Source organism: Cyphomyrmex costatus, unplaced genomic scaffold (assembly GCF_001594065.2).
Source record: "Cyphomyrmex costatus isolate MS0001 unplaced genomic scaffold, Ccosl1.0 scaffold300, whole genome shotgun sequence".
In the NCBI taxonomy this organism is placed as follows: Eukaryota; Metazoa; Arthropoda; class Insecta; order Hymenoptera; family Formicidae; genus Cyphomyrmex; species Cyphomyrmex costatus.
In genome coordinates, this window is record NW_017277126.1 from 71,736 (window position 1) to 99,091 (window position 27,356).

Consider the following 27,356-nt stretch of genomic DNA (forward strand, 5'->3'; position numbering starts at 1 on the left):
GGTATCTATTTAAACATAATTATGGTCATATTTAAATCCTTATACAATTAAAAAAAAATTTCTTGATAAAAATTTATTAATAATTATTTTACTCAATTTTTCAAAAATCTTTTTACTGTAGTATTTTAAATCGCAAATTTTGAAACATATATATATATATGAGAATATATATTAGAAAGGTCTTTTAATTCCCTACGGAAATCTGCCAAAATTTTACCGCCCATAATATTTTGCTCAAACTATTCCAATAAATTAGATTCACAATTAAAATGAAGCCTACAAAAATTTTCTTTAAAAAAGACTCAAAAGGAAAGCACCTCCAAAACCTAATTTTGATTTAGGCAGTAATCTGAGTTGGATGTATCATATTGGACATATACTCCCCATGCAAACCTACTCCCACAAACCTAAAATACTGTTGAATATTTTTTCTTAGACAGATTGTATGTGTATCCAAGTATATTTAAAAAAGAATAATATTTTGCGTATATGCATTATTGGATTTCCTAGCTCAGTAGGACATATAAAAGTGGATCTGTGGGATAACTCATCGTTTCTTCGCGATACATTGCGAATATTTAAGAATATAAAAAAACAGGAAAAAAATGAACTAAAAGCGATTCAGTATGAAGTGTAAAAACAGAAAAAAAAATGTTATAAGGAAATTGGTAAGATAGCAATTAATCCAAACAAACGTCACAAATAAATATTAGTTTTTAATTTTAATTTATTGTATCAAAATTAAGTTGTCGACACATATGTTATTTGTTCAGCAATTTCAATACAATATCAAAAGATAAGAAAAATAGTGTTAATTATATAAATTATTTCGAAAAAAATGTTAAAATTTCGTAAAATAAAAAATTTTTTAATTAAAAGAAATTTTTTTCAAATTATTGCATGTTTCAGGAGATTGACTGTCAAGGCACATAAGTATTAGTCTTTAAACTCATTTATTTCCAAAGAAATTTATCTTTGAACACTTTTCTACAATTTTTTTTACAAAGTTATATCGTTTTAAAGACAGTGTTACAAACCGACAACTTTTTTTTGTAAACTCATTATAAGTTACTCCTTAGAAATTAACTCAGAAATTGGTCCGAAGTTTATAGATAAAAATCAAAGGATATCTTTGTAATCGTTTGTTTTCGGATCTATATTTATTAATATTTTTTAATTTTCGTTTTGTTGTTTCGTATGCTTTTAATGTCTGTGATCCTTTCTTGGAGACTGTTGTATACATAAACATATGTATAATGTATATATACACAAATACACATATATTTTCTCGCCATTACCCCCACCGCCATCGTGGTCGATTTCCGAACGTTTTTGATGAAACGAAATGGCGATGAAGTAGGTGAGCAAGACTAGGAAGCTGGTATATCCGGAGGGTTCACGTGACACCGATCTGTCCCCGCATCCGTTCTGGGTACAGTCCGTTGTATAGGTCATGAGGAGAGCTCCGGATTGTGTGTGTGATAAGAGCTGTAAAAACTTGCGCTCGCGCGTAAACGCTTCAAACCGAGGCTTTTTTGACTTGCGATGTCGAAGTCGCGATCTAAATTTCATGATTGATCCTAATTGATCTCATCCAAAGATTCTCTTCTTGTTTTCCATTGACATCCAAGCTTTGAAAGTTTTAGCTTTCGAAGTTGATCGTTGCACGCGTGCAAATAAATTTGCTTGCGTTGATTCTGGTCTAATTCTTCCTTCCGTCAATCGCTTCATGTTTCCTCGGAAATATAAAGGTGCGTCCAGACTACCAAGCCGAAACTTGAGTCGAGCTTCGAATTGCGAGTATTTCTATAAACATTTATTACACGACTCGGCAAAAACGATGAAAATTAGTCGAAATGCTTGTGGCTCGAATTTTAACCTGATAGTCAGGATGCACTTTAATATTTTGAGAAAATAACAATATATTTTGTATATCACGCAACATGATTGCTTAATAGCATTAGACAAGAGGGGAGCTTCTCAAATGACGAGAGGATGTAAGAGAAGTGGCGCGGGAACCACGCCACATACCATCTTGTCGCTCAGAATTTTCACGGGGATAGACATCATGCGTTCGGGGCCATTTTTTGAAAATCGCGAATTGAAACGTCGAGCCACAAAAGTCAAACACGTTTCGGAAAATGCGTTGTAATAGAAAGAAAAGAATTAAAAGAAGTTTACAAGAGTTTGCTCTGAAAATTGGACTTTTGATGTTCAAGACTGTGATTTGTCCATCTTTCAATAAAAAGAGTCGCTTGTTGGAAAGCTCTTACAATCGTTCATTACACGCATTGGTAGATGGTAAATCACGTTTTGAAAATTTTCCATATTCTAAAAATTATCAGAAAAAAGTGTTGCTATCTTTCTGTCTATGACCGTACATTTCAATATGTGCTGAAATATTAGATATAAAATATCTTGTAAACAATTGAATTTTTTGATATCTCCATCTTAATATTTTTTATATATAGAATAATTATAGGAATTATATTATGTAAAAAAATCACATAATGCCATTTTAAAAAGTGGGGGTGATCTTATTTTGGTGTTTATCTGGAAAAAACCAACATGATCAAAATACGCCCTCCTCGAAACTATTCCATTTTCATCTGAAATATTTTTTCGTATTTTACATATTTTTCAAAGTATTAACCTGGGGCAATTAAAATAGAATACTCTGTATAATTATATATGTATAGGTATCTTATCTACAAGTTTGCGCAGGAAAATAATTATTATAATAATAGTCAAGTTGTTTACAAAAAGCATTATATATTTATAATTCTACAAAGAAATAAACAGTTTACAGGAGTAAATACGCTTAAAAATAGATATTATTTATATTTTACAAAACAAATTTTAATAGTATTTAATTTGTAATTTGAACATATAAACACTTAAAAAAATATAAAAATGAAGCATCTATATGTTGCACAATGGCTAATATTAATTTGAAATAAAGGTAGTACATTTTAATCACAGTACAGTGTCAATTTCCTCCAAACTTATAAATGATACGAAAAAATGTTTCAGATGTAAGTAGAAAGGGGGACATATTTTGGTCACGTTTTTTTCTGGATAGAAGTACTAAAAAAAAAGAAAATCACTTCCACTTTTTTAAATGGAATTATGATTTTTATGCAAAATATAATTAAAGAAATCATACTATGTAAAATCATATTATTCCATTTAAAAAAGTAGGAGTGACCTTTTTTGTGTCACCATTTAGAAGAAAAAAACGTGATTAAAATACATTCCCTGTTCCACTTTCATCTAAAATATTTTTTCAAATCATCAATAATTTAAAAAAAAAAGACTGTATTGATTTAAAATATACTATATCATATACTAGAAGACTATCCTATATTTGTAATAACTTAAAACTATTCACTAGATATTTCTTCTAAAAATAGATTAGGATAGAATCTTAAAGCTTCTATTGAATCGTCTCTACAGGCTTTGCCGTATTTCTCCGTAACTAGTAATCGTTCACGTGCCAATAATATTGATATTCCCTCTGATTGTGCAAGATCCTCGGCAGTCATAGATTTTTTTTCTTTCAACTAAGAATTTGATGAGAGATATAGTGAAAAAGTTAAATAATGTTTGTTATGTAGATACATAATTATTTAGTGCTTACCAATTCTGTTATACGATCAACGACAGCATTATCGTTATGAGAACAAATTTGAAGGACCATAACACCACTATCAAAACTTCTTAACACAATTGGTAAACCTAAAGGCGCCAATTGTCTGCTGGCATGTAATAAATCTTCAGGAGATAAAAGTTCCAAACCTCTCGCTCTGTTTACACGGCAATAAACATCTGTGAGTGTCATCATGCCGCCTACTTCCTGGAATCAGATATTATATTTTTAATTACATTTTATATTTTATTCGGTAAATATATAAACTACAAACCTTTATCGGTTCTTCCAAAATACATGCGAGTTGCTTTGCTAATTGTTTAAAGTACTCATTGCTATTCTTGTACGCATCTCTTGTCACTGGATCATCAATACCTAAGCTCATTAAATAAGCCTTAAATCTGACAGTTTCATCCTCTGTTATATCTCCTTGTCTTGCCTGTAATAAAATTCTGCATTATGAATCTTAATCTGTCAGTTTAGGGAAAAAATTATTAATAATTACCCTTATTTTAACCGAAATAGTTTTTGAGATAGCCACCATGTCTTTAGCCATATCCATGAGTTTTGTAAGATCTTTAAATGCTAATGATATATTTTCATCAGTTTCTTTCTGCTTTTCTTGTAGACTTCTCTCAATGCCTATAATACCCGTTCGCGTTTTTATGTGAGGTAATAGTTTTGTGTTTCCTTGATTATCATTCACATTGGATACAATTAATTCTGTGGCTGGAGTAAACTCCCACATTCGTCTCATAATAGTATCAGATAATTGTGTTATAAAATTTGGATCTAGACCGTCTTTAAATGACAATTTAACATAATTACACAAACTATTATCTGCTGGACCAGGCATCTTATCTAAAAATATGTTAGTTATTACACTAAATAATTTATAAAATAATTTATACACATATTTATTTAGCTTATAGTTAAAGTCTTACCAACAGCAGGTTCAGAAAGATGCAACACAATCTTCTTACTTCGCCCAAAGGAAAATGGTCTGGGACTTTCTTCTTCAAAGAAAATGATATGTCTAAGTGACAATGACAAACAGGTATTACCTCGTGGTATATCACCAGGTCTGCCCCAGAGTATTCTGTGACTAGTTAGAATTAATTCTCCATTTTCAAAATTTGTCTATAAAAATAAAAGTTATTCTAGTATTAATATTTTTACATATATGACTTAAACTTACACAATTAGAATAATTAATTGGTTTTGATAAACAAAATATTAGCAGAATGTTGGCAGACTGATATCAGATTTAATTATAGAACATTTTAATAGGTTGATATTAACTGCATTTGCATTTAACTTATATTCTGTTAACAGAGTTTCATATAATCAGTAGATTAATAGCAAAAATCAAACAAAACCTGTTGATATAACTAACGGCAAATTAATAGCAGAAATTTAAATGGGTTTTTTTTTAGCAAAATGAGGTTTGCCAATGTTAAACAAGGATGTAATTATTTACTGTATTTATATTGTTTGCTTGCTAGAAAAGATCCAACAGCAGCTACCATTTTCCGAGTAATACTCATTAATTTCATAATATAAAAATACAATTATGTCTTACACTAACAATAAATATACACATAATGTAAATATAATTGTGACACATCTTTCGAACTTCAATTATATTTTTTTATTATATATATATATATATGTATGTAACTTTGATTATACAAAGAACTCGACAAATTTTATATGAGAAAGAGATACTATCAAAGAATAGTTTCGCAAGTATTTCATTAAAAATACAAGTTCTACTTGATCTTTACTGCAAATTTGCCATCAGATTATATCTGTAGATTCTGTTCAGTTTCTACTGTGTCTGTTAGTTTAGAACGTCGACAGATTCTGTCCAATTTCTAGTGATATCAGCTGACATTGTTACACATAGATTTCGGGTGGAATTTATTTTCCTTCTACAAAAATTGATGTTTACACCCGTTTAGCTGTCTAAGATAAGATCTGAACACATGACATGTACACATTTTTCTCGAATTACCGTGCGAAATTCTTTCATTCGCAGCAGTATCATTACCTTTGTATCACCATCATAAAGACGCACAACCATATCACATCTTACATAAATCTCATTTGGCATAAACCGAGAATCAGCATATTCGAATCTATTCATCGTGACTTATCGCGTACAATCGCGAACTGTCAAACCATGTCAATTTATCAATTATGTCAAACACTTACAGGCTAAAATGATGAGAAATAGAGCGACCATCCCGGCCTCTTTTGTATGATACTTGGAAGCTCCTGTACACTAGAGACACCAACATCAATTTTATAAAATGATGTGAACTACATATCACATTATCGACATTGTTGATAAAGTCGTAGTGTCGAAAATTGAATTGGTGCAAATCTCGATCATAAAAAAGGAACGCATCTGCAATAGTACCTCAAAGGTAAAATGGAAACATTGTCTACTACATTTATTAATTTCATTATGTAACTTCATGACGTAATTTTTTTGCATTCTAGCTTTATAGACATGCTCAACATCAATTTTTATAATATCATGTATGCAGTGTTGTGCATAGATGATTTTAAAATTAACTAGATAAAGATAAGATGAAAATTGGGAAATTTATCTTAGATAAGATAAAAATGAATACATTTAAATTAATCTAGATAATATAGATAAATTTATCTGACAATTTATCTGAAAAATTCCAGATAATCTTTTTATTTCTAAAAGATTATTATTCGTTTATAAATTAAGAATCAGTTTTTTCTCAAAATAATTAAAAAATATTAAATTTAACAATTTTCGGTTTCCTTGTTTTCCTGGCACTATTATGTTGCGGTACTTTATCTTACATGCATATTAGACACGTCTTTGGTTATTTATTACATATCTTTTCAATCTGTTTGCAATTTGCTCCAATAGACTGTACAATATTTCTTCATTTAATAAGGTACTGTATTTTAATTTCTTTATAGCTACATTAATGTAAACTTTCATTATAATTTTAGACTTTATATATTGCTATACTTTTTAAATAAATTTTGTCATTTGTTGCACCGTTTTGATGCTTACTATGTTTTACGATTTTTATGACTACTCAACGAATTTTAAATAATGGACAATTTAGAAAAAGAATATACTTGCGGCCTTGACATTGATGATTAGTGACTACATTGGCAAGCATCTTAACGAACACAATGTTAAAACTTATATTTATTTGTATTACTAAAAAAGATTATGATTCTTGTAAAATTTTGTCTATATTACTTGTTAAATTTCCGTTAATATTTTAATAATAAATAATTTGTTAACATTGAGAATGATCCGATCGGTGGCGAAAGATTTGTTGTTTATAATTTAAATATATTTTTTTTGTTTTTTCTTTTTAATTGTAATATTTTTATTTCGACTCGTTTGTGTGTGCCCGTTAAATTATTTAATATTTATTTAACAATTTTAATATTCTCTTACAATGTCTCTTACAATTTTCAAAAAAATAATGAAGAATAACATCAAACTTCTATACAGTTCTTTTCCTCTATAAATTAAAAGTATTGTATACACATGACTAGTTTCTGTAGGGAAAATGGGACAATCTGAATTAAAGAAACATTTTTATTTTTATATATACTGCTTAACACTGCGTATAAGACAAAATTACATAAAATTAAATAACAATTTGTGTTGATGATTTTGAACACTAAATCATAGATAATTGAGAAATATTTTATAATCCTTCTCTCCCTTACACACACAACACACGCACACGCACACGTACGCACACACGATATTTTCATATGGAAATATAATAGTTAAATCCATCATTGTAAATCGTGTCAATATCATGACAGTTTAAAATTTATAAGGCCATGGCGTATGAGTTCTTACAATGACTGTTACATTACAAGCCAGAAATATTGTCAGAAATAGAGATGAATATTCTTATTTAGAATATTCTGAAATAGAGATAAATATTTATTTCTTGTTGCAAAAGTCGAAAGGTTGAAATGTTTATTTTAGTGTGATTCAGCCGAGAAGATAATAATGTTGTGAATATTTTAAAATTTCAAGCCAATCAGATTAAAACTGTACGAGTTATTATGACAATCATTTTGGAAAATGCTATTTTCGGAAAAATACATAAATCGATTTTATGTTTATAGATGAGCTTTAGGCTATTTGATATATATTTCTCAAAATATTTGAAAATATATTTTTTAACTCTAAAAAGTTTAGAATATTAAGAATGAAAACAATCAATCTTTTTTTAAGTCCATGCCAAAGGAGAATACCTATTTAAATCGATCGCTAATCGGGTGATCTTCGATTAATTCAGTTTAAATCAATCGTCAATCGAATTATCGTTAATTAAAATCGCTCATATTAATTATCAATTACTTCTAATTAATTTCCCTTGAAATAATTGTCAATCGGGCGATGTTTTAATAATTTAGTTTAAATCAATCGTCAATCGAATTATTTTTATTTGAATTAATTCAATTTTAAAGTTTCGATTCAATTTTATATCAGTTATCAATTAAATGCTTTTTAATTATATTCGTCTTCGCTAATTATAATTTTTAAAAGTTGTAATTGATTACAAGATCAGTTCTGATTAGAATTTTTGTCTTAGAATATTTAAAAAAATCTGTTTTTAAAAGAAAATTCAATGGTTTTGAGATATTTTATATACGTATACAGGATGTCTTCTAATTATTGAGACAACGCTTGTGTAAGTAGAGCAGAGTAAACTGAGTTGAAAAGTTCTGTATACCAGTTTGTAATTTTTGTAATAGTTAATGAAAAATTAATTACTACAAAATTATACCGAATAAATCTGGCTTACCGCTAAATTTATGCGCGTGACAAAGTACGGCCTCAGAATGGTTGTTAAGCGCGCAAGTTGTTCACTATATATATGTATATAAGCGGTAATACAAGCTATAGGAGCAGCATGTGGTGCTGGAACCCCGCTGTAAGTTATGATTGTCCCCTGTCTTTTTTTATCAAAATGAAATCTAATAGCATAGAAAAAATCTATTTAAAATGAAAATATACTTAATAAATAATACAAGGCACAATTAGAATAAAAATTAGAAGTTAATAAAATAAAGAGTTATAACTCCTCTCCCCACACAAAGCTAGGTGTTAGTTCTAAATTATTAAGCCGATAATACGTGTATTTTGTTATAAAATAACAAATGCGTTTTTCTTTTATTGAGTCTTCTAACGGAGAAAAATTTTACGAGAAAGTACAGAAAAACTATTACATACATTAAGATAAGATCTTAGAAATTTTTATTTTTTATAGATATTTGAGATGTACAATAGAATGGCATTGTTTGTTTCGTAATGTAAGATACAAAAAAATGTTCCGTAAAAACGTCATACAGTATCAGAAAACGTATACAAAAAGGGCGGAGGATTTTTTGTTTTTTTTAACAAACAACATTACTTCACTACGAATATCTACGAAAAACTAAGAATTTCTAAGATATACTCTCGATCTTTGTAGTTTTTCATAAAAAGTTTTTCCTCTAACTAGATATGTGCCTTGCCGCAACTATTGTAATTATTAAAGTGTTCGTTAATTTTAATGTTTGAATTTTTCATTCGTTACATTTTACTTGACTGCCCTCTGTACATATATGTACAGAGCCGGCAATATATACATTTGTAACGAGTAATTTGTTGGATTTTTTATTGGTGATATCTCAATGAACAATGTGTACTCTGATTGGTTCTTGGCCGAATCTTTTTTCCTCTGGTCAACCAATCAAATGTGGTAGGTATAGCCCACAATTAATGTGAAGACAGACGAATACGTATATTATGTGTAAATACATACATACATACATATATATATGTATATATATAATATATATTACTATTATTTAAATTTAGCCTTATTTAGATCCTCCCGCTTATTGATAGCTTCACATATGTAAAAAATTTATTTCGTCGGCTCTGTATACATATGTATATTAATTATATAACACATATATACATATATATGTATATACATGTATATATGTATTGTATATACACACGTGCACACATACAGACTAATTTACAAGTTTTCTTATGTAATGTAGAAGTACAAAAATTATAGATATAGAATAGACGTTAAGATCCGAAAGGCTGCCTAATTCGTGTGAGTCGTTTTACGATCGTTTTGAGTTTTTGTTTTACAACAATGGTCAAATATCACGAGTTCGATTGATGTCGGATCCGTGGATTTGGAGATTTCACACGCGATTTGATCCGATTGTATCTCAGTAAAATAAATTTTCTAAAGAAAAAATAAATATATGATAGTTAAAAGAAGTTCACAGGGATTTATTCTGTAAAGATCAATTTTATTATCTTTAAAATAAAAAATAATTTTGGTTGTTAATCTTTTTTACTAATTCTTTTTTCTTATACTATAAATACGTTTTAACGGCGCCTTATATAGGGTGGGAAAAAAATATAGAGACGATAAAAAATCTCGAAAAATATAAATTTTATAGAAGAGAGAGAGAGAGAGAGAGAGAGAGAGAGAGAGAGAGAGAGAGAGAGAGAGAGAGAGTGTGTGTGTGTGTGTGTGTCGTATTACTTTTGTGGTCTACATATTTATTACAAAAACTCGATAATTTCAAAATGGTTTATTTTGCCGAAAATGTTATTTATGTTAATTAAAAATAAATCCGAATAGGAAACACATAATCCAAAATAATTTGCCTAAATTGTGTTTTTTTTGTAACCACTAAATCCATTTACAAAAACACTAATTCAATCAAATTGGTTGTATAATCCATCTAAAACCGATTTAACTAAGAGATAATATTAATCCGTACGTTTTAATTTAAAATTCAGTGATTGCCCATATACATATACAATCTCAATTCGTTTTAATAATATCCCATTCTTAGTAAATGAGTCAGGTACAATTAAGTTTAATCTGAGATTCACAATCAAATTTCTGTCGTAAATATTATATATTAACTATGTATGTAAATAAAGAAAGAAAATTATATATATACATTTATTTATTACAAAGTTATATTTATCAAATTTTGAATGTATTTGGAAATTTGTATACAAAATTCATCCTTTTTTTTTGTAAAACTATTATGCAATTAGAAAAGTAAAACTTAGAATTGCAATGGATTACTTTTAACGTCCTCATCGGCAGAATTTTATTTACATCGCATTAAAGCCGATGTAATTATAACTTATGAAATCCTATCATTTCAAATTGAGGTAGTTTTATATCACTTGACGTTATTTAATTATTTTAAATCAAATTTAATATCTTATTTTTTGTGTAGAAATCCTGATTGACTCGGATTATTTTTTTAAAATCGATTTCAATTAAACATTTTTGGCAGACTTAAAGAAGATAAAATTATAGTGCTTTAAAAAGGTATAAAATAGAATTATAACAATATATACATATATACGAGTATATATATATATGCAATAAAAAATATAAACTTTCATTTAAACAATTTGAGATAATCTTGACCTTAGTGTCGTCATCCAAGGTTAAAATGGTAAGACTAGCAAGTAGATCCTTTTATACTGTACAACTTTTATTGGAAAAATTTTTCTGTAATTTATATTTTTCAAGATTTTTCAAGGTCTCCATACTTTTGTCCTATCCTGTATTAATAAGAATACGTATAATTAAATGTCTAAAATACAATTAGAAAAAATTTACTGTAAAATCTTAAAATTTTTATTTAAAAAATTAAAATGTTTATGTCTATTAAAAGAATATTCAAAGATTTAACAGTTTTGCAAAAAAAAAATATTACAAAACTGAATTAATCTTGATTTCAAAAACTAGTAATACTTAACGTATTACAGAATAATTCCCTTTAATTTGTTTAATGTTTACAAGAATATCTGACATTTATTCTTAATTATTATTAAAATATAATTAAATTCGCATTTAAGCTGTTTTACCTGTGCTATAAGTAAATTTAAAAAAGTTCCGGGGTATAAATCACAAAAGAATGGGTAATACATGTCGCCATTTGACGTACAATAGCGACTTTTTAAGAGATAATTATATGGAAAGATCCAGCATTCTCCTTTACATGCTAATTTATAGTATTCTTAAGACTATTCTATATACGTTAAACTCTATTAATATTAATAGTCAAAACTTGTGACCCTCAGTTTTAAAAGGCAATGGATTATATATGTATATCCAAAGAATCAATATGTAGTATTTATCAGGAAGTTATGACAATTATGTAGGATTGTATTACATTTTTTACTGATGCAACGAAATTATCGTACCTACCAAGTCTTGTCCTCAAATTAATTCCGGCATTATCGAATACCATAATCGGACTTTGATTTTTCATCGCATGGACCGCATTATCATTGCACATGATCATAATCGGTCGATTGATTAGCATGTCAGTGAAAAAATACACTCTGCATCTTCATTTACAACGATAATTGTGCATCAACTTTGTGTATTTTATGGTAATTATTTATATACGACGTTTGGTATATAAATTAGCGTAGAAAAAGCTATCAATAATGTTGAAAAAAATTCAAAATTTATGAATCAGTTATTCCTAAAAAGGAGTTGATAAATATTTTTATAAGTGAATTACACGAATAATAAAAAAATATAAAAATAATTATATATATGTGATTGATTTTGAAGTAATTGTGAGCGTTAAGCGTTGGTGTAGTTTAATTTAGCTCTATAGATTAATTTGTAATGTAAATTCTAAAAAAGAAAAATATTTAAAATATTTATAAAAGGGATCCAATATGAATTTAATATTGCTTTAAAAGAGTAAATTGTATAGAAAGAGATATGTAACAGAACACATAAATTTTGTTTCGCGTTTCAGTCAGCCATAATGACTCTCTTTAATTAGGTCCTATCTATTTAGAAAGAAGATTTAATGGTTCATTGCATTTTCACGATTTCTCAAATAACAATCTAAACGTAAAATTTACCCGATTTGTTCTAATTATCCATATCCCAATTTACGTAAACGATGGTGCAGATTACTTTGGAGCTCATACGTGCTTGACAAATTTAGTACTGGTTAACTGAATAATTGTGATAACTGGCTTGAGCGATTCAATAGTATACATACATACAATTTTGCTTCATAAATTACATTATCAACAACATCGCGAGTATTATCTAAATGACCGTTAACAGTAAATAGAGTGCTCTTATAGTGCATCTCTGTGAGATTTTATCTTATTTTATATATAATAGATTATATATATATATATATCTGCATATTCTCTTCTCAACAATAAATACATCAAAGAAGGGCGGGTGTGACATAGAATTTTATATATGAGAAGATTCCAGATCATAACATCATTTAAGACTGTTTCGCAAATCACTATTCCTTTACTTTTGAATGGAACGCGTTCTATTTCTACTTCCTGAGAGGATGCCACATAGCGATCGGACGCCGCAAGGCCATTAGCATTTGTCTCCAATGAGCTAATGCTTTTCCCGTCGAGGTAGATCCAATAATAATGTGCCCTACGGAGCATGTTGAATTTGTTCCTTGGTCGCCATTTATTTCCGCCACTGTCAATCTCAACTGTATAGTCTGCGAAGAAAGAGAGATAATTATTTGATAAAGGTATTCTCAAAGAAAGGGGTTATAACCATCAGGTACTTTATGTAGGAAATATAAATTTATTTTTACTTGTAATGTTCATTAAAAAATTTAGTAAAAACAATCTATCTGCTAAATAAAATATTATCAAATAGAAAATATTGTTGTTGATTTGAAATTTTTTAGCTTTAGCAATTTGTATATTTATAAACATTACTCTTTTTGGAAATTATAATAAATCATATCTTTATTATGATTTTTGTTACTCTGAAAAAAATAATATTTAATCACAAAACCTGTAAAGCATGCGCTGACACACTGAATATTATGGCCTCGTTGAAAATTGGACTTTTCTCGCCTTTCTTTATGGATGTTCTCTTCTTATGCATTTTTTTCCCTTGTTGAAGAAGGTATACCTTAATAAAAAATAATGTAATATTTTTAAAAATCTGTTTATCGAAATGTACACATATAGAAGTACGATACTTGAGTTACCTTGACGAAGAAATCACCCGAAGATGAATTCATGCCTTGCAAATTGCGCGCTTTAACTACTACGAGGGTGAGTCTCTCCGCCGTTGGCAAGTAACTGAGAGAAAACATCAGCTCTCCTAAATGGGGAATAGGTAAGGCAGAACCACTGAGTGCTAGCCAAGTCGTAGCTGGTGGTCTAGCTGCGGGTCCAAGTTTCAAATTGGCTTCACCAATTAAAGACGCGCCGCCGCTGATATTAGATTCGTCAGAAAATACCTAAATAATAAAAAAAAGAATTTATTTGAATTCATGCGTGAAATTGAAGGACTACACATGTAGTACGTAAATTCACATCAAATTGTCTTCTTAATATTTGACCGTTAAAGTTTTATTATATACTTGATAATAATGATATGTACGGTCTGAAGAAATTCCTTAATTAATTAAACGATTAAAACAGTAATTTTACTAAAATATTATACATTTCGGCTCTTTTTTAAGTAATTTTAAGATACAAAAAACTAATTGAGACAGAGAGAGAGAGAGAGAGAGAGAGAGAGAGAGAGAGAGAGAGAGAGAGAGAGAGAGAGTAATGTAGTATTTAATATTGTATATACTAAAAATAAAACAATATTTTATTAAACTTTTTAGATTAACAATTTTTTAACGAATAACGAACAACAGATAAAACCTGTTGGAGGTCATTCAGGATCCTGACCTTCACAACATGTGTCAAGATTAAGATAATCGAGATTGGCTCTCCTGTACAAAACATAATTACTCTATTTTAATGTTTATTTCAACATATTTAAAGTTTATTAAAATCGGAAGACGATTGTTGATTGTGTTCCCTTGTTAAGTATATCAAGTAAAGATTATTATGATGAAAAGAAGAAGCGAAGATTACCTCAACAAGAAGTGTTTTTCCTGTAGGACCATCATCAAGAGGAAATAAAAATTTTTCCTGATAACTAGGCGATGGACATCCCCTATAAATTCTCGTTTGCACGTGGGTCTGCCTATCGGGTAGTAGACATACTCTACAAAGAAAAAGATAATCTTTGAATATATCTCCTAAGAACTCAATTAATTATTAACCAGTTGTCTCTAAATTAATTTTTTTTGTTAAAAAAAACGTTACAAATTTAATATATTTAAATATGTTATAAAGAATGTTACAATACGGCGCGCAGTAATAAGACATCCTATACTTACTACATGCTAGAGTTTATACTGGGTGAGTCAGGATGATACAACCGAACAAGAGATTATTTTACATGCAAAAATATGTTGAAAATGTAGAATGAAATGTTTATGATGCTTCGTTTTCGTGATAATTAAATGATGATGTTCCATTTGGTACGCTAAAAGTCACTACACTGTAGCTGCGCAGACGAGGTACTGCTTCTTGTGATCGCATACCGCTTGGAGAAAACGGCATCAGATGATCCAGGTTCTGATAATTATACATATATTTAATATATATTTTTACAAATTATTTTTACACAATAAGTAAAAAAAATTCTAGCACCTATAATGACTTAAACTGCATTTTCAGTGGTTAAGTATTTCCATGTGAATTTATATACTACATACATATGTAGTCGTTTGAACTGCGCGCCGAATTGATTTTTCGGATTTAGAAACGCAACTAAACTACAGTAGTAATATCACAAATTATATTGACGAACAATTTAATAATTCGATGTTCCATTAGGCATTCTTTAGAGAGATTTAGATATGCTGTAAATAAATTTATTGCGAAAAATATTACCTCAGCCGAGTCGAACCCGGATCTCAGCATATTCCGCGCGAGCGTCAAGCCTTTAGATCACCGAGGCTTTAGTAATATTCTTCGCAATAACCGATATGTAGGAACATATATATTTTTCAAGCAGCGTGTATAAACAATAATGATTTATTAAAAACATATAATGTGAATACACATACACAACAAGTACGAAATAAAGTCTATCTCAATCTGCCGCAACTCGCCGGCTCGCGTAAATAAAGTAGCAACGGCAGTGTCGCTGTGCTTGGCTTAGCGCCGAGATACTACCGTGTTTCCAGGTAAAGCTGTTCTGCAATATACATTTTGTTTCTTGCTTTTTGTTATTTTTTACGTCTGGTCTTTTTGCCCCTTATTTCGTTTTCTGTTTATAATTGTCAATAAAACGGTTGCAAAGGAGAGGAGAAAACAAGAGGTAAAAGCAAGAAACATGAAACAAAGAACACATTGCAGAATGAGCTTAACAAATTAAAGCTGCATCTTATAGGTGCTTAAATATTTTCATGTAAATTTATATACATATTACATATGTAGTTATTTAAACTGCACGCTGAATTGATTTTTCGGACGTAGAAACGCAACTAAATTGATAAACAATTTAATAATTTCATGCTCTATTAGATAACAATCCTATTATAAAGAAATTTGAATGTGCTGTATATAAATTTGTTGTGAAAAATATTATCTCGGCCAAGAATCGAACTCAAATCTCTCAGCATATTTCGTCCTAAGCCTTTAAACTACCGAGGTCTTAGTAATATTATTTTTTATAGTAATCGATATGCAAAACATACGCATTTTTTTAGGCAGTGTGTATAAACAATAATATTTCTCGGAATAAATTTATTTACAGATTTTTAGACATTAAGATCTGTCTAACAGGATGCCCCTAATGTAGTAGCAAATTATTAAATTGCTTGTCAATTTAATTTATGATATTTAACTATAAATCAGTTGTGTGATTTTATTGTAACAAATCAATTCAGCGTGCAATTCAAATAATTACGCGCGCGCGCTTGTATGTGTATGTGTGTGTGTGAAAGTGTATATAAGTTTATATAGAAATATTTAAGCATCTAAAGTCGCGACAATCATAAGTTTTATCTCTTACTTGTTATGTATATTCACATTACACAGTTTTAATAAATGTTTATTAAATTCATTTTAGTATACTACATAATATACGGTAGATGAGAGTTGCCAAATGCGTACCACTTAACCAATTTTTTATTACATTTTTGATTTGGAATTGTTTTGTATGCAAATAAATATTAGAAATTGTAGTTTAAAGTTTTGACGTATATACTTATTATTACATATTATTAATTGTTATTTTTCACCAATAACAAATTAATTTGTTATTAATCTCTTTGTAACATGCTACAAAAGATACGATTTAAACAATCGATCGCTTATATCGTACTTATAGGTGTTTTAAATTGCATTTCCTTTGAAAGTATTGAATTTAACGAAAATAATAAGTATAAGATTAATAAAAGAAAATTTTTAACTAATATCTAATATAATTAGCTATGATATCTAATTTTAATGATTTATTTAAAAAGATGAAATATAATTATTAAATAATAATAACAATAGTGAAAAGACAAACGACGTTAAAATAAAATTGGCTAAATTATTTTTTTACACTTGACATACTCATAACAATTATTTATTTTATTATTGTTAATATTTTTATCTGTTTTATCCTGCAACAGTGCGATTTAAGAAATTTAATGTATTTTTTTAATATTGATTTAATTTTTATAATATCTGTATACAATAAATATAAAATATTCTACAATAAACCTTTTACGAAAATACAAATATTTATAATTGAATGATTACGTTATTCAACTATGTAAGTTGATTAAAAATTAATATCAGATGTTCCTGATTTTTTATAATAAAACATCGCTAACATCCATAAAACAAGATTACTTTTTTATCTATATTTTACTATTATACATTTTTGTTTATATTATTTATTTCTTATTTATTTTACATGATTATTGCTAAATATTTGCTTGTATTAAGTAATATAAAATACTGATGAGATACGATTTCAAAGACCAGTACGCATTCGGTAACTCTTTCCTACTAGTATATATATGCAAAGAAAATATTTACCTAACAAAAGTATCTTGCGCAGGAGAGCCATCAGGAGCAACAAGATCTCTGGCTTCCAAGACGCTTACGGCCAGATCGCCTTCACAGTCGTTTCCACGACCACCCCATCTTTCGTATTCGAGTCCAACACAGATGTGACCTACGATAGGTGCTTCTTCTAAATCGTTTAAGTTAACGCTAGTATCGGAACATACGCTTTCACAACTGATCGCTCTTATTAAAGTAGATTCATCGGGCGGTGGTTCCGGTTCGGGACCTAAAGAACTTCGACGATTTCCTGATCTGGCATTATTGTGATCGTTTATCGCATAACCCAAATATGACTCCTCCAGACTCTAAGAATCACAAATTATACACTTCTTATTTTATACTGTTTGTGAAGTGATTTGTAATGTTTTTGAAGAAAATGTATCATTGCCTGTGAAAGTCTTCTCTTCAATTGCACTTCCTCTAAAGCGACGTACAGTTCCTGGCTACTTCTTCTCCTACAAAAGCGGATTACGCAAAAATACACACGTATACATGCATTATAACGAGTACATTTTAATTTTGTAACAATTGAAAGATGTATAGATTATAATCCAGAGGACAGTTTTCAGTAATTTTTTATGATAATGTCCATACCTCGAGAGATCGGTAGCATCAAGTTCTGTATATTCGTGAATGCCATTCAGCCTTTCTATACTTTTACGTCTTTGTTCGAGACTATTAAAAATATCCTAAAAAATAATTTTGATTAAGGAATTAAATACATTGTACTGTCAAATATTTTTTATCATCCATATAATCTACAATTTCTTTTTTAACGCGAAAAGGTATATATACCTCTGACGTTCGAGTAAAACTAGGATCTGATAAATAAGACTCGTGATTATGATCTTTAATCAACAAGGGTGACGACGGTGGATCTTGTAGACTGTTGTACACCTATAGGCAAAAAAAAAACAAAATTAAAAGCAAGACTAAAAAAGAATAAATTACACTGTTCAACATTTTTGAAATTTTTTCCAGGCATTTAAGCAATAGAAATTAATTTCGATAGATTTATTGCCCTAGATATCAAATTTGAAGAAAAAAATAAATTGATTTAAATTTTTGAAAAAAAATCATGGAATTAAATTACAAAATAAAAACAAAAACAAAATATAAAATACACTTTTATTGCAAAAAAGCTGTATTTTATATAAAAGTATGTATTTCAAATATTTTATCATCCTCTGTTGACACGTTATAATCATATGATAAATGATAAGGATTACAATACTCACATAAAAAAGCACCCCAATTTAGAGACAAGGAACAAGGATACTCATACAAAAGCATTCGGATTAATAAAAGGCACGTTGAATGGATAGAACAGCGCGCGCAGAGAAAAAAGCATGTATTAAAATTGATGCTCGCTTGTATAAGAAAATCTGTTCCTGAGTACTCCAAAGTCATGATACTAGATCTTTTGTTTCTTATAAAAGTAAGGTCCAAGCTTTTATTTTATTCCATTTATGGATAAAAGTAAGGTTTTCTTTATTCGCATTGTTTTTCTTGGATGTTCCAAAAATAATCAAAAAAGCGTTTTCTTTTATATCTTTGATACTTTTTTTTAAACTAGAGCCAATCACTATTTTTCTCTCCGGATTCTAAGAAAAAAAAAACATATCGAAATCAGTTTTTATTGCTTAAGCACCAAAATCGAACAATGTTTTAAAAATGTTATATTAAATAAACGCATAAAAGTAATTTATAGTAATTTATAGTACTTCTTGCGCCGTTCTGTGAGCTTCAAGGTTTAATTCAGGACTATAAAGATCAGAACTCCGTCTTGAAACATCGAGATTAGATAAATCTGAATCGGTTTCCGCATAAATCTCTCGCATATCTTGCAAATATTCGACATCCTGTAAATGTTCTTCAGTGTTATCATTTATGAACGGCGGCGATGTCGATGGAAACGCAAATTGTTGTACTTGCTGTGCTGAGGAGAGTACCGAACTATGAACAAAAAAAGTACATCCTGTTATAATTAAATCAATAAAAAAAAATCTATAAAAATATTTTCAAAATTGATATTTGAAGAACTGACAAAGCAGAAGAAAGTCACCGATTATGAGTTTAATTATTGAGCGAGAGAGAGAGAGAGAGAGAGAGAGAGAGAGAGAGAGAGAGAGAGAGAGAGAATTGATTATTTTATATGTCTAAATGTTGAAAATGCTCCTACTTTTACTAATTTTTATTAACTCACTTATAAAACTCCGAAGCATCTATGTAGCTCTGTGAAGTAACCGATCTGAGTGCACTGAAGATTCTCTCACCGGTTGTTGGACTACTCTTCTTTGTAATGTTCTGAGATGGGTCTGGAGGAGCGGGTGGCGGTGGTATTGGACTCAAAATCGATTCGCTCGCAATTTTCGACTCGTCTACTATCGATTCTTGAATTGCACTTGCAAACAATATTGATTCACGATTTGAACGTGTCTGACACTCATTTATAGATTCGTAGACGGGAAGATCGGGCAAGCTCTGAATGTATTGCGAGACTCGCTGAAGATTATGCGACTTGGATAGATCGCTGTGAAATATGTAGGAATCAATATCTTCTTGATGGTCTGAAGTCTTAAATGGAGTCATCTCAATGTTTTGCATATCGCTATTTTTTCTGTTAAGATCGCCGTTCAATTCCTCACTGTTCTGAAGCATCTTAGAAATGGTCTGTGGCTCGTATATTGACTCCATGATCTGGTTGGCTGATGAATTCGTCATGTTGAAGTTATCTGGGAATCCTCTGGATTCATTCCTCGCATATGGTCGCATATAATTCCTCTGAACAGTCTCGTAACTATCATAACTTCTATTAATTTCTTCGTCATTTATCTTGTCATGACAGTTATCTATGGATGAGTTTATATCGTATCTAAGCCATGCAGGCTCTTTGGAAGGAGATTTAAATTGCCTGTAAAATTGACATACAAAATTGAATAAAAACGGCTTTAAGTTTGTGACCTAGTAAATAAATTATATTTAAGAAAAAATAGAAAAAACAAGTTTTATCAAAAGTTTTTATATTGTACCTGATTAATCTAGAATCTACATGGTTCTGACTGGAGTAAGGCGTCATTTGGATACTATCCGCTATCATTTTTGCATTGTCGAACACGAAGGTTGAACGCTCGATCGACTGGAAGGGATCGTGATTCTTCAGCGGTTCGCTCTGAAAGAGAAACACGGACGGACCGGGGGCTCTTGATCGAATCGATCCTCTTTGCAATGATGGCGGTGGTGTCAATGGACCAGCTTCGTGCATTCTGATATAATCGATAGTACTTGATGTCTGAAGTGGTGATGGCCTCGGACGTGCGGTCGGTCGCGGTTGAGGAGCGGGCCTCAACGGTTGAGGTGGTATCGTGTTGCCGCAAAGAGGTGGATGTAGATCCCTGTCGACAGCCTCAAATCTGTATAGCAGTGTGATGGTGTGATATATCTTTCTCACCCCATCTCCTCCCCTGCCTAGGAGTGTTCGACTTTCCACGCAATGTAAGATTCGTCCGTATAAAAAGTCGTTCCGTTCCTAGTTAGGGAGAAGGTGAGATGGCCCTTGCTTCACGTGAAAAATTATAAGCCGTTGGGCAGGTGGGCGATGGGGTGGACCTCGCTTCGCGCAAAAAAGGTCGGACGACCTTCGACAGGGGGGTAGAGGGAGAAGAAGGGGTAGTGTGAAGTGGAACTTGCTTCGCGTGGGAAGTCGGACACCTCTAAACAGATGAATAGGTAAAATGGACCTCACTTCGAGCGTAAAAAATCGAGCGCATTTTAGCAGAGGGATATATGGTGAAGTAGACGTGATCGTTTCGCGTGAAAAGTCGAATGCCTCTAGATAGGAAGAGGGTATAAGGTCTATGAAGCTGGCACCCCCAAATGAGAATTTTGATTAACTTAACATTGCATTTGGTTGTCCACTATTTGTCCACCAAAAAAAATTATAAATAAATAAAAAAATTTTAGTTTGTTTATAAAACTTTCTTTTGAAAAGTGGACAAAAGGAAATTATGAGTGCGGACAAACGTGTACGCATAATGAACAATCGAATTCCGTATGTAATTCGGAAAGATATTCACATATGTGAGTGCTACAGTTCTTTATTTATTTATAATTTTTTTTTAAGGGTGGACAAAAATTTATTTTTTGTGGACAAATGTGGATAAATGGTGGACAATAGAATACGATGTTAATTTTATCAAAATTCGCATTTGGGGGTGCCAGCTTCACAGACCTGTGGGTGTGGAATGGACTTATGTTTCCCGTGGAAAGTCGAACTTTATATCATTCTTCTGTGCAATTTATACTCATTTCATTGTTGATATTAGTATAAGAAAAATACACACTACTTATTTTGAACACGTAATGTAGTAACAGAAGTGTATGCAGCCTATATGTTAATAAATAATATGTATATGATGTCACACAGTTATAAAATATTCGTTAGTTATTTGTTATAACTTTTGTTAGTAACTTTTTAGCAAAGAACAAACCCGGAATAAAACCTTTTCAAGGTTACTCAAGATTATGATCTTGACAATATATGTTATTTTGCACTGGAGCTGTTTGTTAACATTTACTGTATAAAACTGTTGTGACAAGTGCCAAAAGTAGGGTGATTATGAAACCATAATCATGAAAGATGTACTATTATCAGAGACATGAGGTCTTACTTATGCGATCAGTTATCAGAATTCGACCGTGCATTCTTGATCGATAATCAGAACGCTAACGAATATAAGGCGCTGACTCGGCAAGGATGATCGATAAACGAGGAAGATATAATCGGAGAATGCGAGACAGTCGCGGGTGAATCTATTTTTGAAATTACGACGCGTTACTCTGTCCGTATCAAATCTAAACGTACTACCGCGGCGTAGATAGCGTTAAGTGGATAGTGTAACACAAATGAATAGCTACAAAGTATATCAAATTTGTTAAATATGCATATATAAATTTATTAATAGTTTACTACAAAAGTGAATGTTTATTCGACTCTCATATCCTCGCTGGATCCCGAACCCTGTGCCGTTAATCCGCGACACAACAATGTTAAAATACTAATTATACGTACGTATTGTACAAATAGATTCCGTATAAAAGCAAGAATAAAAGTTTTTAAATAAAAATATCGTTACAAATTTGTATGATAATCTTGAATGATACTGAAAGGGCTATCTTTGAACATTCTTATTACTTGTCATATCATGCCTGAGAGCTCAAAATATAAATTCCGTGACAGTGAACTTTAATTGCTACTAATTTAGAAAGTATTACTTCGATATTTTCGTATTAGAATTTTCAACTTAAAATTATCTTAGAAACACGATATTTTTTAAAAAAAAGTAATGTAAATGTTGCTAAACATTCTGTAGATTTTCTTTAAATAAACAAAATTTTAATGTTATTTAAATGATAAGTAAAACTTTCAGTCTCAATTATTTGTTTAAGATGTAAAAGATATTTATAGTTCAAAAGAATAGTATGTGTTATAATTTGATTTAACAGAATTGAGATTAATTATACACAGTCTTTATAAAATACGAATTATTTGTAATCTATTGCATACCTGGTAAAAGCGCCTTGTGCATCAAGCCGGATGTCGCTATCACTATGCAAAAGATGTTGAGAGGCATTTCCAGTCTGGCAATATAAACCTGGTATTGTCTGGGCAGTTGGATGCTGAGCCTTTACTAACCCTACCTTTAAATAATATTATAATTGAACATTATTTAAAATAATATGACTATATATTATATATACAATAGCCTAAAATAATATAAGATTATAAGAGAAAATTTTTATTCTGGATTTTGTGTGCTTTAAAATATTAACATATGTAACATATATAATCTAAAATAAACGTTTGTGAAATGTTATATTTCTGATTTAATTTTAAGATGATCTTTTTATTTGCAAAATTTTTTGATAAATACATGAAAAATTTTTTCTCTTCTGGGAAAATATATAAGTGATTTTGTACCATTCCGAATAATTAATGCACAAACGTTCTGCAAGTTTTACAATACGCATACGTTCGACACCATGGAATTACGTACAATAATACAAAATATGTGATATATAAATTGCGAATCATCTTAATAAAGAAATTTAGTAACACAATACAATTGTAACTTTACAGAAAAAAATTTTAACGTCTTTAACAAATGTACGATAATCAGCCAAGTTTTAAGATAAAACAAGAAATAGTACATTATGATTAGTAATAATTTTTTTAGATTATATCTGCAAGTTTTCACGAAAAGTAATAAAATTTTTTATAACTCCAGTAAGAACTTTTCTTGCAATTCTTTATATATATATATAATTTTTCAGAATTTCTATATATAATTGTTTAACTTTTCAAAAATTTTTCTAATTTTTTTAGGTTGCAACACTTTTTAGAAATATTGTGAGAAATATCTTGCCTAGAGAATTCTTTATGTATGTAAATTTTAAAATATTTTAACACATTTCTCTATGATTTAAAATGACAAAATAACTTATAAAATTCCAAAAAAGTTTAATCTAGGCAACATGTAGTTCAAAATCAAACATAAGATATCTGAAAGGTCTTACATTTGATTTTAAACATGCGTATATGCTGCTTAGATAAGATATTTTTCAAACTTTTTTATAAATTTAAAATATAAAAAATATTTCTAAATTTTGAGATATTAGAATTTTTTTACCATAGGAAATTCAATTATAATATAATTTAATTTATGTTTTGAATTCCATTACCTTTTCTTCCCGTGGTGCCCAAAGCCAGGAAAGCCTTTGTCTCCATTCCTCGCAAACGCTCCAGAAATTCCTGGTGCTAAATTGCCATCCGGTGCAATATCTAGAAAGTGACGAGACTAAGTGCAGGAGCTAACCGCTAATTATCTATGTTATTGGACCATCAATCAGGAGATAGCCCATTTAAAATTATAATCGGAAATAGATTATTAAAATAAAAAGGGCCAAATTATTCAACTATTAAAAAAACAAAGCCCATAAAAAAATTATTACACAATTTATTTATATAGAATTTTGTTGTTTATTGTAACTCTAAATTATTTGTCTAAATATTTTATAGTTCAACATTTAATGATAAAATTATACTTTATAAGTTTAAAAGTAATTTACATTAATGGACATGCTAATCAGTTTGACCTTGATATAATATTGTCAAGACTGTAACACTGAAAAATAATTAGAATAGTTTAGCTGCCGCTCAGTATTCACTAAAAAGTTATTAACAAACAAAATTTATAATATAAAAGTATTAATTTTACACGTATTTAACGTCATAATTTGAATTTCCTAGTACTTGTACAAATATCTCATACAGAACACTAATGTTGCATCAGCATTGCAAAATATTAATTTAATATTGAAAAAATTGTTTATTGTATTTCAACATTCAACACTGTAACGTCTCAGAAATGTTCTGTACTGCAAAAGTCTTACATTATTTGAACACATTATTGTATAATGTGAATGTGTGAGGGCGGAGGAGAAGTCCCACCCTTTACAAACGCACTTTGAAAAAATATATAATTTAATCTCACTCAAACCTAATTTTAATTTCAAATCAGAAATATAGCTATAGATTAGGTTAATATTTTTTAGAAATAAGAATACATATAAAAAGGAAATTTTTTTTCTCACACATTAATACTTGGCAGAATTATTTTAAACATGATTTTTTATTCTATAAGGTAACAATAACAAAATTTAAGGCTAAGACGCTGATGCATTTAATGCTGATAGTCAGCGCAAGAGTGAATGAGCGAAATGTTAAATAAAAAAGTTCATTTTCCTCTATTTGACATGTGTTACAAAAAAATATTTAAACTCCAACTATATAACTGGAATATCGAATCTATAGTCCATTCTACAATTTCTTAAGCATTGTTGTAAGTGATTGTAATTGTAAGAATTAATCAGTCACAGTTGAATATTTTTTTAAATATTATTTTTGCACTAAAAATTTATTTTTGCATGAAAATAAAAATAAAAGACAATTTTCATTGGTCTTAATCTTAACAAATATTATCAAGGTCATGATCTTATTATATACACATACATACATACATTAAAATATATTTTATTATATTAAAATTACTATTGTTACCTTTTGCAAAGAACAAGTGTGACACTAGCAGAAATGACAATAATTAAAGCTACTCCAAGTCCGGTAAAAACCCAACTCATTTTTTGAATTCTAAATTTAAAAAATCCTACGAGGATTTTTGTGAAATCTGAAACATATAAATTGACGATATTGGTATTAGAGGAATGTGGTGCCCAAAGAAAAGTAGAATATTTATTATAAAAAATGTTTAAAGTATAATAATCATTGAAAAAATGGCATTATAAGAGTCAATAAATTAAAAAATAATATTTAAGTACCAAATACAAAAATAATATTAAGTACAAAAATAATATTTAAGTATCAATAACCTATATTTAATTATACCATTATGACAGAAAAAAAACGACTTAAAAAATACTTAATATAACTTAAAACTACTTATATAATCTGATTTAATCATTTTAATCTGATAATCTTATAATTTAATTTCAAATCTGAAGAGGACTCTATAATTAAGTCGAAACTAGTTATTATACATAGCATTTAATTCTATATATTAGTTTAATGTTAGATTATAAGTAGTTTTAAGTTATATTAAGTATTTTTTAAGTCGTTTTTTTTTGTCATAATGATATAAATATAGGTTATATTTAGTACTTAAGTATTATTTTTTAATTTATTGACTCTTATAATGCCATTTTTCAAAGATTATTTTTGTATAAAAAAGAGTCCTTTTTTTCTTCTCAATTTTGTTTAAAGTTAATATTATATGAGATCTAGCTTATAACTCACTGTTATTTTTAATTATATTGTTTTACCTATTGGAATGTTGTCGTTTTATTAATTTAATTTATTTCTGTTTATTTTGGAATAAACAGAAGTATTCTTTGTTAAAAAAATATATATGCATTTTCTTACGTATGTTTATCTTTTATTAATTTTTTTTTAATTTTTTCGATAATTGCGTGTGTGAAAAGGAATGCAAAAGAAAGAATTATAAAAAAAATTGAGCTATCACAAAATAACGGCTGTGGCACACAAAAATAACTTATGTTACACAGTAAAACATAAACAATAAACAAATCAATATTTTTTATCTATTGTTGTTATCTCAATTATAATTGGCTAATAAACAATAAACAAATAAATATTTTTGATCTATTGTTGTTATCTCAATTATAATTGGTTAATTACTATTTACATTTGATTGTATTTTATTTTCTTGTGTACCACAACCATAAGTATGACTTGCATATAAACAAATTGCAGTTCGCAAATGCTTGTCAGTATTTGAAATTTATTATCGATATAAATCGGTCAATATAACAAACTGAATATAATCTCAAGATATTAAAAAAAAAAGATATGCAAAGGTAATTCGAAAAATTTTTGACCTGACATAGAAATAACGGTATAAATATTAAATTGCTATCATTTCAGACAAGTTTTATCCTGTGCACAGGGCTATTGTTATTCAGACAAATGCGTTTATTAGTTCCTTTGTTTTGATTGTGTAAACTGTGAGAGATAACCAATTTTTAGTTCCGTCATGACAATGTATCCATTTAACTTCTTCAATTATAGTCAAATTTCGAGAATTGCGCTTC

General features: G+C 29.2%; 2 protein-coding genes across 2 annotated transcripts; both read right to left on the reverse strand.

The window, feature by feature from the left end:
• Positions 1–3,380: 3,380 nt before the first annotated feature.
• On the reverse strand, positions 3,381–5,798 carry Vps36 (vacuolar protein sorting 36). Its single transcript, XM_018541975.1, has 6 exons — positions 5,703–5,798; positions 4,594–4,789; positions 4,155–4,510; positions 3,924–4,088; positions 3,641–3,856; positions 3,381–3,563 (listed from the first exon to the last, which is right to left on the reverse strand). The coding sequence occupies exons 1-6, from the start codon at positions 5,796–5,798 to the stop codon at positions 3,384–3,386; spliced, it is 1,209 nt and encodes a 402-aa protein (XP_018397477.1). The 3' UTR covers positions 3,381–3,383.
• A 7,153-nt stretch (positions 5,799–12,951) lies between these two features.
• LOC108775565 (uncharacterized) lies at positions 12,952–25,868 on the reverse strand. The gene is made up of 14 exons (XM_018541978.1): positions 25,789–25,868; positions 24,411–24,510; positions 23,236–23,369; positions 20,702–21,082; positions 19,876–20,583; positions 19,394–19,625; positions 18,465–18,566; positions 18,264–18,358; positions 18,058–18,124; positions 17,640–17,974; positions 14,628–14,760; positions 13,742–13,996; positions 13,543–13,662; positions 12,952–13,237 (listed from the first exon to the last, which is right to left on the reverse strand). Exons 1-14 carry the CDS (start codon positions 25,866–25,868, stop codon positions 13,058–13,060), a joined length of 2,922 nt encoding a protein of 973 aa, XP_018397480.1. The 3' UTR covers positions 12,952–13,057.
• Positions 25,869–27,356: the final 1,488 nt, after the last annotated feature.

Coding starts and splice junctions, on each gene's coding strand:
- Vps36 (XM_018541975.1), bottom strand. CDS start 5,798: ATGAATAGATTCGAATATGCTGATTCTCGGTTTATGCCAAATGAGATT. Junction 4,790..5,702: donor TTTATGATGGTGATACAAAG/GTAATGATACTG, acceptor TTATTTTTATAG/ACAAATTTTGAAAATGGAGA. Junction 3,564..3,640: donor TTGATCGTATAACAGAATTG/GTAAGCACTAAA, acceptor TCAAATTCTTAG/TTGAAAGAAAAAAAATCTAT.
- LOC108775565 (XM_018541978.1), bottom strand. CDS start 25,868: ATGAGTTGGGTTTTTACCGGACTTGGAGTAGCTTTAATTATTGTCATT. Junction 24,511..25,788: donor ACACTTGTTCTTTGCAAAAG/GTAACAATAGTA, acceptor GTCACTTTCTAG/ATATTGCACCGGATGGCAAT. Junction 17,975..18,057: donor TGAAGAGAAGACTTTCACAG/GCAATGATACAT, acceptor TGTGATTCTTAG/AGTCTGGAGGAGTCATATTT.